The 13,361-nt window shown below is 37.4% G+C and overlaps 1 protein-coding gene across 3 annotated transcripts; it reads left to right on the top strand.

Annotated features, from left to right (window-relative positions):
* The first annotated feature begins 2,154 nt into the window (after positions 1 to 2,154).
* LOC139961900 (L-threonine ammonia-lyase-like) lies at positions 2,155 to 13,016 on the top strand. 3 transcript variants are annotated; one of them, XM_071961532.1, is made up of 7 exons: positions 2,155 to 2,302; positions 3,335 to 3,551; positions 4,393 to 4,589; positions 4,730 to 4,860; positions 5,924 to 6,072; positions 8,390 to 8,482; positions 9,736 to 13,016. In XM_071961532.1, the coding sequence occupies exons 2-7, from the start codon at positions 3,374 to 3,376 to the stop codon at positions 9,978 to 9,980; spliced, it is 993 nt and encodes a 330-aa protein (XP_071817633.1). In that variant the 5' UTR covers positions 2,155 to 2,302; positions 3,335 to 3,373; the 3' UTR covers positions 9,981 to 13,016. The 3 variants fall into 3 exon arrangements, with proteins under 3 accessions (XP_071817633.1, XP_071817631.1, XP_071817632.1); XM_071961530.1 differs by lacking the exon at positions 2,155 to 2,302 and adding an exon at positions 2,544 to 2,700; XM_071961531.1 differs by lacking the exon at positions 2,155 to 2,302 and adding an exon at positions 2,642 to 2,664.
* Positions 13,017 to 13,361: the final 345 nt, after the last annotated feature.

The raw sequence follows: 13,361 nt of genomic DNA, 5'->3' as shown, positions 1-13,361 counted from the left end.
CATTGGTTTTGTTGGTCAACAAGGATCTGTGTGATAGGTCGCACTGTTAAGTGGTTGGTGGCAGTATAACATATTTGATGTAGTTTTTTGGTAATTTACATATTTGATTACAGTCTGATGTATATGTAACGCTTGAGAGCTACCATGGCATCTACCTCCACAGTTTTGAAGAGTACCTCATTGAATTGTATTTGTCAACCCCGTATGAAATAATTGCAAGTTTAACCGGTCAGTTTGTGGCCGATGCTGGTCGCATATCTAAAAACATAATTAAACCGTATCAATAGAACAAGAAGAGATATTGTTTATTATATATATACACAAAAGTGAAACATTGCTTACGACCATTTTCATAAAGAATATTACATCTTGCTTTTGGTTGCTCTGAAAAGGAGCAGGTTTACATGATCAATGGATGAGCTTTAATCATGTATATAGAACTGCCAGGTTAACAGATATGTATGTCTTTAAATTCTCTGTATGTGTTTGGATGAAGGAAACACAAGCAAAGAGAATGTTGTGTACGTTTAAAGTCGGGTATAGTTAGTAGTTGTTACCTTGCGCTTCTACATGTCATTGCTTTCAGGGTATTAAAGTCATTTCAAAGGACTTAACAGAAATCAGAAATGCATTTTCTTTCTGTCTATTGCTCACTGGAGCACCGACTGGTTACATTTTTTTGGTACCTGTCGGTATGTAGATTAATGCAAACAGTTAATATACAGGAAAGAAACAAAGCATGCTTAGTCTGAAGTTTCTGAAAAGAAAAATACAGAAAACTTGTTTGAAAATATGAAAATTATTGATTTATAAATACTTCAGTATAAGTGCACGGAGATCATGACCTACATTTGGAATTGTTTATAATAAACTTGACCGTTCCTTTTGTGATAGTTTGAAAGACGTTTTAGCGTAGGAGGCACACATGTGGCTTGCTTATAGTTTTGCTTCAGTTTGAGTTTCTAACACATCATTGTGAAGTTTCATCGGTATTTACAGGAAACTAAATAAATCCCCAAATCATGGTTACTAGATAATTACTAATTAGATTGTCATCGTTAATCAAAGGGTTCAGTTTAAGCAGCTCTTTTTCTCACCGGAAAAAATATTTCAAAATAAAACGAGACATTTCTGTTCAACTTATTTATCAAAGCTTTAATGAAAGATTTTTAATGAAAAGAGACTCAATTTTATAAAGTTTTGTGTAGCCTTGTCAGAATGTCGCTTTTGAGTTTTATGATGTTCACACATGCATTATACAGTATTTGAGGGATATTGAAGAATACATACATACATAATGGTTGCTTGAAATACTTTCTTTGAAATCTGTTTCAAACTGTTTTGTTATGTATGATATGTAATGCTTGGGGGGGGGGGGGGGGGAAGGAGACTTATGAAGAAGAGGGAAGATGGCAAAGGTTGTATTTCTAAATGTGTTTTAAAAACGTCAACCTGATATAAAACTAAATGCAAATTTTGACCTACACTTTGGTTTTTAGTAGTTACAGGAAAAAGGGTTTTTGGGAAAAGGGATGGAGGGATAGTGGGACACTGGTGGCATAGGCTTACTATAAACTATTGAGGGCAATTTGCAGACACTTCTGTTGGTCATGTTTTGACTTGTGTGTAGTGTTTGAGTTCCATGAAAGCCTGACGGGCAAACTTTTAGAATGTATGGAAGGGAAGGGTGGAGACATAATATAGAGATGTCTGAAATCAAAGCCTGCGGGCTGGAATTCCCCAGCCTGCCTGATTCCCCGGCCTGTAGTGTGTGTACTGACACTGTTGGTCACATCTGCCAATCTGAAATCTCTCCTGATATCAGCCTCTTCAGGCATGGCTTCATAGGCCTATATGTGCATGGTGGGTGTGCACCCTTGCATGTAGTCGCCCTGGGGGGAGGAGGCTCCTAGACCCCTACATGGGGAGTTGGCTTCAACGACCTAAAGCCCACTAAGAAATTGTTTCGTCTCTGTCGGTGATCAAGGAGAGGGCAAGGATTGTTGAAGTAGTAATCCATTGATATGGACTGGGTTTGTGTCATTTTGTTTCCAAACAACTACTCTGTTGGATGGGGACCGTCGGATGGTGTACCCGGGAGCAGAAGTGGGAGCAAATTCACACCCCTTCCTCGATATCCTCTGAACACTTATCGAAAAGAGAAGATTGAAATCAGCAGGTGGTCATCCACGAGCTAACACGGATCAGGTCTCAAATTAGCTACTGCAAGGCTTCCTGATCCAAACTAAGACGGGAGCAATCGAGAGGTTCCGGGTTCGATACCCAGCCGGGTTATAGTAAGGTGGGTTTTTCATCCAAGAGCAATCTACGGTTTTCCCCATCTGAAATGACTTTCTAAATTGAAAAGATTCCAATGTGATTAAAATGTTGAATTGGAAGCTACCCGACTTGAAAGTTGTAATCTATAAGCCCTTGCAGGTTTCTCCCACATTTGTGGTCGTTTCAGCATCGTAAAAATAACTGCTGATTATTATTATTATTATTATAAGAGGAGTTTGGACGTGACAGTAGGGCATATTACAGTTGTTCCACCACGCGTTAAACTAGATCCCTGGGAAAATGTAAACAACTTCTAAGCCAATGTGTACGACACTTCGAATTCTGTCTCGACTGACTACCTGATTTGATTGTAATTCTGATAAGGTTGCGTGCTATATTTAATTGCAATACTTGATAACGGTTTGTAATTGTCCTGAATTTAATGAAATACTTTCTTTCGTTTTCGCACAACCGGCTTCGTGTAGGACTAAGAAGGCCTACGTTGTGTTGGTAGTACGGCAGTAGATTCACGTTAAGCCTATAACTGCGTAAAAGAAGTAGCCTGCCGTTTTGCCAGTATAACATCTAGAGGCCTAAGCTACTCAGCGTTATGAATGTTATCCAAATCTGCATGAACTATTTAGGGTCAATTTGCTTCCTTTATTTCATGTTGATACTATCAATAGTGTAATTATTTTCAATAAGGTTTTGTCTTTAACTTTAAATTAAAAGCGCTGGCAGTACATATTGCGTAACTTTACTGGGTTGTGTTTTCAGTGCAGTTTTCAGAAAATGGCAAATAGATTGTGTAATTCTAGTCATGGTAGAATGTTCGTCAAACCGGTAACAACAAAAACTGATTAACCAAATGAAAATTTGGTATTTTACTTATTTAAGTTCCTTTTTCTTTGTTTTTGAAGATATTTATCATTGGAGTATATATCAGTATATAGGACTTATAGTGAAAAATGGCAATGAAATGTAACAACAAGCTATCGTGTCATCTGTACTGATTTTAGAATATAATGATATGAATTTTTTGTCTCCATCACAGATTCTTGTCGTAACTAGAATTCAGAAACTTTAGTCTGAAATGGGAGATGTTGAGGAGCTAAAGCTGGTCTCTCTTGAGCAAATCAAAGCAGCTAATGAAGAGGTACAAAAGAGTTTCCTGTGCACGAGGACGCCGCTTCTGGAGCAAGTTCAAAGTCGTTTCCATGAAGGAACACCTGTAGAGTTATACCTCAAGTTGGAAAATACTCAAGTAACAGGTAAGTTGATTCGAAACTTTCTAAACTGCTCTGCTGATATATATCTCTCCATGAAAGTGACAGTTTAAATTGAAACCTTTTGAATTTTATAATTGTTTTGTTTTGGTCAGTCTTAGTTGTAAGTGCCACAAGGTTGCCATCCCTTCCCCACTACTTTCCATCTCCCAATCCTCCTTCCAAACCTCAGATCATGAAAACAATTTCTCAAAACGTGCTGTACAAGTTAATTGCTAGAGCTAGAGCATCGATAGAAATTTGCAATCGATATGTCTTACTCACCAGAGCTCAAAGATTAGCACAGTGCTCCCCAACCAGCTCTCGTTGCAGAATCTTTGTTTCACCCAGAATTTTCTAAAATGCCTTAAATCACCTTTAATCTTCAAGATTTTTAGATGATCAGTAGTTGATTCCGAATTTCCAAGCATGAGTAAGATTGATGATGACCCCAAAGTGCTCCAGAAAACCCGCTTTAGGACTATTTTCCGACAGTTGCAACTCTACACTTGTAATTGTGCTTCGATAGTGTTCATTTATAAATCCACAAGCATGAAACAACCTGGTGACTGTTGAAACCTGATGAATTGTTAAAACATCTTTTATAGCAGTGCAATAATTTGCTTGACGATTTGCATAGCAAGTTTTGTCATAATTCTTTGCCTTATATATAGTTCTTACCTTACCTGGTTACAATAATCAAAATAGAAGTCTCCTCAGATAATCAGTGATCAAGATACACAGTTCATGCTCTTCCAAATCATCCAGATATTTACTATAACCTGTGATTTCCCTTTTAAATACCTCTCTATATCTCGCTCCTCAAGATCTTAATTTACATTCTCAGGTTCCTTCAAGGTAAAAGGATTAGCCAATCAACTGGCTCATTTACCAAAAGCTGTCCGAGACGGTGAAAAAGAAGTGATTACCATGTCTGCTGGCAACTATGGGAAGGCCTTGTGTTATGCAGCCCATAAACTGGGAATCAAAGCTAGAGTTCTTACACCAGAGACAGCTCCAATGGATCGAACCATTATCATGGAGGTATGTTCTGTTCTAAAACAATTTTTAGATATCAGCAAATGGTAATTTTAATTGCACTCAAAAGATTCCATTTCAGTACCAGTGTAGTATTAACTTGAGTGAGTATCATTTACATTGTATTGTCTAACATTATTTTACAGAGTTATGGAGCGACAGTCGAAAGAGTGCCCTCTTCAGAATTGATGCAGACTGTTGACCGTTACGTTAGAGAGCTAGGACTGCATTTCCTCCATCCGTTTGATGACCTGGACATCATTGCTGGACATGGAAGGTAAGATACAATCATATTGAATCAGATGATGTTCCCTCCATCCCTCTTCTCCTTCTGAGTTTCCTGAACAAGAAAACTATGAGAATAGAAATAATGAAAGCAACTAGGAGTGTTTATTTTGGGAGAAGAGAAACAAGAATGTTTTCTTTGTACTTTTGTTTTCACTGTCTGCTTAAAGTGTCAATAGTTGTTTGTTATTTAAATCAGAATAAAAAATAGGGTTGTGAATGAGTGGAACGGTTTGCCTGAGAAAGTTGTACTTGCAAGTAGTGTCAATGGGTTTAAGAATGCTTTGGACAAGCACTTTAAGCACTGTAATTGAGTCTGAGTGTTTGTGCCTTCAGTTTGTTTCCTCTCCTATAGGATCCTTGATGGGGACTTCACTTGAGTGTCCCTCCTGATCCTTTTTTTCTACTAAACTAAACTATACTCGCAAATTTGTAAGAACTTAATCTTTTACAATTGCCAAATGTATTTGTCATTTCTTCAAACACTTTTACAATTACCTCATCCTGGCCTGGTTCACATTTATCGGATGTCTGATCGATTGTGTCGATTGCGGTGTAGTTAAATTTTAGTGTGAAAAATATGTGCCTGCTATCGCGTTAGGCTAGAGCCTAGCCTAGAATGTTGAGTGCCCTTCTACAGAAAACTCTTGCATACTCATCACATCGCTACAAGGTGTTACATCTATTCATTGTTTGCATGTTTGCTTCCATTAGTGCTAGTAGTTGTAGTAGCCTTGTAGATTCATTCAAACGTTTTTTATTTAATATGAAGGATTTTAAGAACCGTTGTAGATTGAAAGTTGTTCACATTTTTTGTTTGATAGATGTTTTAACATGATTTAGACACCACACGTTAAGACACGAGCAAATAAGACAGTGCACCATGGAGAAAGATTTGTTTTGACTGTATTTCTGCAATGTAAATATGACAGTGATGACGTCATAGCTGTAACCGAGTAATCGCGAGAAGAGCTATGCGATAAATCGGCTACAAAAGAAAGAGTCGACTATCAGCACTAATATTGATATACTTTTTTGCCTCTTCTGATCGTCAGTGTAGGTCTAGAGATTCTAGCTGACCTTCCAGACCCAGATATCATAGCTGTATGCTGTGGGGGAGGAGGTCTTGTAGCCGGAATAGCAGCAGCTGTGAAACTCTCGGGCAAAGCTGACACCAGAATATATTGTGTTGAGCCAGAAACTGGTATGTCGCAATATTAGTTTTTTGAATGAAAATTTGATTCTCTTCAGGCACATTGTTAGCATTGATTTGTCATAGCCCCTCTCTCCCCTCCCCCCTCTCCCCTCTCCACTAGAAAAACAACTTTGAATGAGAACTTTAATGTTGTTCTTTTATAGCTATTCTCTTTTTCCAAGATAGTCACCTTCATGTTAAATGTCAGGAAAGGCTAAATTTATGATGATGTCACACTTCATATTTTAATAACTTGAACAAATTTTCTTTTTTTATTTTAACTTCATATAAACAAAGCACCCATTGATGACATCCAACACTATTTGTCCTTTAAATATTCGTCTTTGAAATTTGTTAGTTTTGAGGCCTTTCCAGTCTTACCTAAAAAATGTGGTGCTAGGCAGTGTAGTCCAGCTATTTTGACTGATTTTTCGAAGAAACAAAAAGTGGTATAGACATTTACAACATTGGCTCATAGCGATGGTTTTAAACAATCTACAACATTGACTACAGCAGGGGCGTATCCAGGATTTTCCAATAGGGGGGGCGCCAGGCATGAATGATCGCCGTCCTGGGGGATGGGTCTAAGGGGAGGGGTGTACAATTTTTGCTTTCAAAGAAGGGCTGAAATGCAAAATGGTGTCATATGCATGGGCGGCGATCCGTACTTCCGAGTGGGGGGGGGATATGACCTTGTTGACTATCTAAGCGTAGCGCCACCATGGGTTGGCGCGAAGCGTACAAGAACATTTTGGGATTAACAAACCCTCTAGATGGCCGGAAACGGCACTTCCCGAGGTTTCCAAGTGGCATATACCCAACTTTAAAATAGGGATGTCATGTCCGAAATATCTCATAATCAGGATCCAAAATACTTTTTTTTTTAATTTCGGGTGTTATTTTGGGAAAATTGCCCCTGTCAACGTTAGAATGTTCGAGAGCTCTGTTATATTATTCGATGAAGAAAATGGCCTCATGCAGGCTATTACAGGCCTATACACATGCAATACACAATTACACATTCCTAGGTACCGATTGCTAGGGCATCCAGGTGAAACGTGTATTAAGCATTACCCTGGTTACATGAGATTTCTCAGCTGTTCGAGGGAACATGTACGTGTGTAGGCCTACTTTAGGGCCTATATGAATACTACGAGAGTGCATATATGTACTATATCAATAATACATTTTGTTGTTATAGGGCCAATGAAGCCTACAGTCAACTATTTTTGCTTTATAAAGACGCTTTATTTGAAAAGATCGCACTGCGTTTATGGTAGGCGAGAAATGAAGCTAAAAAAGAGCCGTACATTAACGAAGATGCATAAATGTAGGCATGAAAATATTCTTATCCCTGGCATTTGGTGGGGGGGGGGGATATGGTGCATTACATCCCCTCCACCCATTTTCATGGGGGGATATATCCCCCCTCCACCCAGGATCGCCGCCCATGGCCATATGTGATTCATTTTTCGACCTTAATAATAAGCAACATTTCCAGTAAATATGGACACAAAATGCACAATTTAGTATGGCTGGCATGTCATTTAGTGTTTATAGTGATAATACAAACACAATTACCATCTATGTTTCTAAAACTATTATGCCGCCGAACTTCGCCAGAACCTTTTTTTGGCAAACAAAAAATAAAGCATACGGGAGGGGGGGGGGGTTGAGCGATCACCGACATCTCACATAAAGGTCGTCATCAATTTTTTTTTTTTTTTTTTTTGCTAAACTTTTTTTGGGTGACGGCCAATAGGGGGGGGCGCGCGCCTGTTGCGCCCCCCCCTGGATACGCCCCTGCTACAGTGCAGTTCTTCTTGTGATAAAGTAGACCAAATTGTCCTTCTAGTTAGATTCATTATAAGTACTACAAATGTTATGAAGCTAATCTTGTTCGTCAAAGTGATAATTTGACCATTTCATTGAAATAACAACAGGTTTTTATAAAGTGCCCATGCTCTCTCTCTCTCGTACTTTTCGTAATTGACATAATTCCTTTGCATCCAAAAAAGGTCCATTTAGCTGACAAGTAGCCCGTTGCATAAAATTCAGGCCTGGGTCGTAAAAGTTCTTGTGTCTTGTTTTGACACTGTGGATGTGGATCTGTGAGACACATCTCTCATAAAAAATTGTAGATATCAGTGTCATGGAGCAGAGCTTTGAAAGTGAGAGGTTGGACCAATGACTTCATATTTCTTTATTTGTTTTTCGATTGGAAGGCTGATGAATCGGTCTCTCCATGTTAGTTTTATATATATTTCATGGCTGTATCATCTATCCTGTTAAATAATGTTTTTGTCTCTTTCTGTTTAATTCACAGCCAATGCCATGCATCTCAGCTTCCAGAACGGTGAAGCCGCACAACTACCTAATTCACATTCTGTGGCGTCTGGTCTGTCTCCCCCATTTGCAGGTAAGGTTACAAGCCCGATGTCGTTGTCCTACATCATGGACGGATTCAAAATGCTGTCTTCTCCTCTGTGGTACAGACAGTTTACCTAAAACTGCATTACACACTAATTTATCTTATATTATCTTCTTCTTTCAATCAAGTTCACTTGAATTTTCCTCAAAATTGTTGACAACTGTAAAGTGGATCTACCTACAAAAAATTTGTGGTGTGCTTCTTCAGTACATGCCCAAGAGAGGGGTGGGAGGGAGGGAGGAATGGTGAGGGCATAACCTTTTAGAGGCAGAGGGACATGAGGAAGCAAGCAAAAATAGATACCTCCAAACTTTCTAACAAAATGGATCCTCATTCTGTACAGTACTACAAATTACAATATTTGGATATTTCTTGAGGCACATTTTATTCACAATTCTATTTTTGAAAATAACAACTTTTTCATACAAATAGTTACAAAACTAAAAAATAAAGAGTATGTATTGTATCCAAAATGAGGGCACTACAAATTTATGAGAAACTTTTGCAACTTTTAAACAATGTTGAAGAATTTTTGACTGTTTTGGTTGTATCATATATACATATATATATATATATATATATATATATATATATATATATCGAGATCCGGCTTTAGGAATCACAAATGATTTCGAGTTGGTTAGCATCATGTTTGATCTCTAGAGCAAGGCAAAATATGTCACCAAAAACAGAACTAGTATTGTTCGATACAGGTGACAAACGCCTACAGTGAAATTACGACCTTCCTTACCGGTTTCGAACCTCTGGACATACAATCAGCGTCCATAGCCTAGTGCTTAGGGTGTCCGTGTACAGAGCGGAAGGCCCGTGGTTCGAATCCCGGTGGAGGCTGAAAGTTTTTTCACTGTTCTTGATTTTCCAACTCGTTACGATTTTCATATATATATATATATATATATATATATATATATATATATATATATATATATATATACATATACATTTATATATACATATACATTTATATATATATATATATATATATATATATTTGTGTAATGTATTCTAGAAATTTGTGTAATATTCTGTCTGCCTGTGGGGTGGGGGGGTGGAAGGAGGGCTGAATGGCCCCTGATTTTATTCTGAGGTGCCATAAGCCCCCCCTCATCACCCAGAAGTATGTGTATTTGTGCCCCCCTGTCATACTGCCCTGGAGATTTTTGTCCTGGAGATCGCAACATAGCCACTAGCCTTACCTAGTGCTTTGATTATACCCACAGGGAGGAAAACGTACAACCACTGTAAACATTTCACGGAAGGTGTTTTGTTGGTCAGTGACGATGAGTTGGTCAGGGCCACTAAGCACCTGTATGAACGAGGCCTGGTGGTGGAACCGGCCGGTGCAGCAGCGTTTGCTGCGTTGATGTTCAACAAAATTCCAGACGTCATCGGCAAGAGAGTGGTCATTGTCTTGACCGGCGGAAACATCTCACCTCAGCAAATGTACGAGCTCTGGAAGGAGTAGTAGTCACCCTAGTGTGACCAATAGTTTAAGAAATTTCACTTGCAGCTCGATTTTGTATTCCATAGATACCTTTCAAATTATAGTAGCTAAGTGTTAATGATCCTTATTTGTCCATATTATTATTAACAATTTCATTTTATGGAGTCTTTTATTTTGATTCTTTCCCAGAGGAAAAAGGAATTTATGCGATGGTGATGTTGTGTGAGCATGCGTGTCATATCTTTAGTTATTAAGTTTGGATAAAAGGAGATGTAATATGGTTAATTTTATCAAATATAATTATATAAATATTAAATATAAAAATAAATATATATGTAAATAAATAAACAAATATAAAATATAAATACTTTAATGTAAAATATTTTCGTCCCATGTGTGACAAGGTATCATGAAGTCATTTCTGGTTAATTAAACATTCCCAAAACAGTGGCACAGAACTTCTCTGAGGCTGGTCTGGTTTGACGTTCAGTAGGTCTTTCCTTCTACATCTTTGATACAAAAATTGGGCATCATGTAAACCTTCTGCAGGCTGGGATAAAATTGGTTTGGCATATATACTGCAGTTATATGCTATTGTTTGGCATTATTATTGTTTTGTATTGTTATTGTTTTGTTATTGGTTTGGCATATATACTGCAGTTATATGCCATTGTTTTGGCATTGTTATTGTTTTGTATTGTTATTGTTCTGTATTGTTTAAACATATATACTGCAGTTATATGTTATTAGTTGCATTGTTATTGTTTTGTATTGTTATTGGTTTGGCATATATACTGCACTAAACTGCAGTTATATGCTATTGTTTTGGCATTGTTATTGTTTTGTATCGTAATTGTTTTGGCATAAATACTGCAGTTATATGCTATTGTTTTGGCATTGTTTTGTTATTGGTTTGGCATATATACTGCAGTTATATGCTATTGTTTTGGCATTTTTTGTTATTGGTTTGGCATTGTTATTGTTTTGACATATATACTGCAGTTATATGCCATTGTTTTGGCATTGTTATTTTTTTGTATTGTTTTGTATTGTTTGGCATATATACTGCAGTGCCATAAACTATTGTAATATTAACCTCACTTTGTGATTGTGTAATGAAATGTGTTGTGAAGTGAACAAGATTTTAGTTGTAAAAGTACATGTAAATAGCAGATCCTTTTTTTTCTTGAATATCACATTAAGGTTGAAAAAGGTGTCATAAATTAATGAAGGGAATTTTGTGTACAATATGAGAAAGTCATGTAACAGAATCAGTTCACAATCAGTTGAAGTACTATGGTAGCCTAAGCTATGATACTTGAATGTTTAGGATATAGGGCTGTACTGTTTTTGAGTCTCTGTTTTTATCCTGCAGAGCAGCGTTACGATCAGAGTTTGTTCTTCTGATTTGTCAAAAAGTATGGTAATATGTTCACCATAGTATGTGGGTAGTGTCTTACCGCAGTTAATGTAGTAACGGCTTTGTATTACATGCACATTAAATAATTAGGTTCCGTCAGTTTGCAGGTAGTGATGCGGACCGTATCACTACGCTGAATGGAAGGCAGGCTAGCGTGGTGCATCTCAGCCATTGCGAGCGTGGGTTTCCAAATAAACGAAAGAAGTAAAGTGAAAGTATCTTAACAGAAGTCAAAGAGAAGGAATTGCGTTTTGGTATCGAATTAGGTTTGGAAGATAAGATGTTTGGTTCTGTGACAAACTCTGAACAATAGGCCGCTGTCATCTCAGGTTCCACCCCTTTATTGATCTTGTTGGGTTGGTGGGTACTTCGGTGGTTATGTATTGCAAGTTGCTGAGAGTCGAGGTCCCAAATGTTAGCCACTGTCTAATACCTGGTCGAATGTAAACGACTTGAACACCCGGTTAAGTTGATTCCATGAATGCATGTTATCATTCCTGGCCCTAAAACTATATGTATTACCAAATAACCTATGTTAAGTTCATTAAAGTGTATTTTACCATTGCATGATATTGAGAGATAGTGTTCCACCAGTGACATCCCTATGTTCCGACGTCTCTATGTTCCGACGTCTCTATGTTCTGAAGTCTCTATGTTCCGACAATTTGTTTGGACTGTACTTGTTTTGGACCAAAATCTTTTCGGACCCAATTTTTTTTTGGAGACTCAATCATTTTGGTCCCCAATTTTTCTGACAAAATTTTTTGGGGGACTTAATTTTTTGGGCTCCAAATTTTTTGGGACCCATTTTTTGGGGGGGACTCCATTTTTTTGGACCAACATTTTTTCTGACCTACCTTTTTTGGGGAACACAATTATTTGGACGCACCAAATTTTTTTCACAAAAAAAAAGGGCCAAAAGTTAGTTATGACCCAAATAGTACTTGTGACCGAAAATTGACTGTGACCCAAAATTTAATTGTTTGTACTCAAATTTTTTGGGACCAAAATCAGTTTGTCCAAAAAAAAATTGGTCCGAAAAAAGTTGGTCCGAAAACATGTTGGTCAAAAATTTTGGTCCCAAAAAAAATTGAGTCTGAAAAAATTTGGGTAAAAAAGATTGTCGGAACATAGAGACGTCGGAACATAGAGATGTAACCGTTCCACCGATGACATTTAATCTCAAGGTTATAGGCTTGTTGTTATACCGAGCTTTGGTGAAATCGCACAAAGGATGTCCCATTAACTATGAGGTGGTATAGGTAATTTAGATTTATGTGGTGACTTTACCATAAAATTATCATTCATGTTAAAAGATACTTTCAGTTGAGACATGATAATGTGATTTTGATGTTCTTGTTGATGTTCGTATTTGATACTTTTCATTTTGCGGGTATTCATTTTTAAATTGTATTTATGTTGATGTTATTGATGTTTCATAGATCAATTTTATTGTCTAATAGGATGCTATGTCAGATTGGGTAGGACTGTTTATGGCAAGTATTAATTTCATATTACATTATGGTACCTGTTCTTTAGCCTATTCTCATGTATATTTATTTCACCTATTTCAGAAGCTGTTTTTCCTCCCTTACTAAATACAAAGAAGTCGGTAACGTTAATATCAAAGTGTCGCCTTTATTATTGTACCGATCTTTATTGACTGGCTTACCCATTCCATCTCTCTCCCGTTTGGCCGCGTTCAAACCAACAATTGGTAAGGAAAGGGAGTAGGTTGGTTAGTGCGTTTTCATTTCCTAAACAGTTAAAGATTTCATTACCCAACGATGTTGGTACAAAATAACCAATTACCTTTACAGAAGTGGGTAGAGTATCACTTATTTTTAAATGATCTAAATTCTTTTGATTGCCTACTTGCTAAAGTAATGGTCAAGGCAACGTTTCTTGAATCTGCTTAGCTCATTTCTCGGCGCGGTTGGGGTTGAAAGCTATTAATATACAACAACCAGTTAAAACATCAG

Source organism: Apostichopus japonicus, chromosome 20 (genome assembly GCF_037975245.1).
Source record: "Apostichopus japonicus isolate 1M-3 chromosome 20, ASM3797524v1, whole genome shotgun sequence".
Classification (NCBI taxonomy): domain Eukaryota; kingdom Metazoa; phylum Echinodermata; class Holothuroidea; order Aspidochirotida; family Stichopodidae; genus Apostichopus; species Apostichopus japonicus.
The sequence above is the reverse complement of the archived record's forward strand: the minus strand, read 5'-3'. Positions and strand labels throughout refer to the sequence as shown.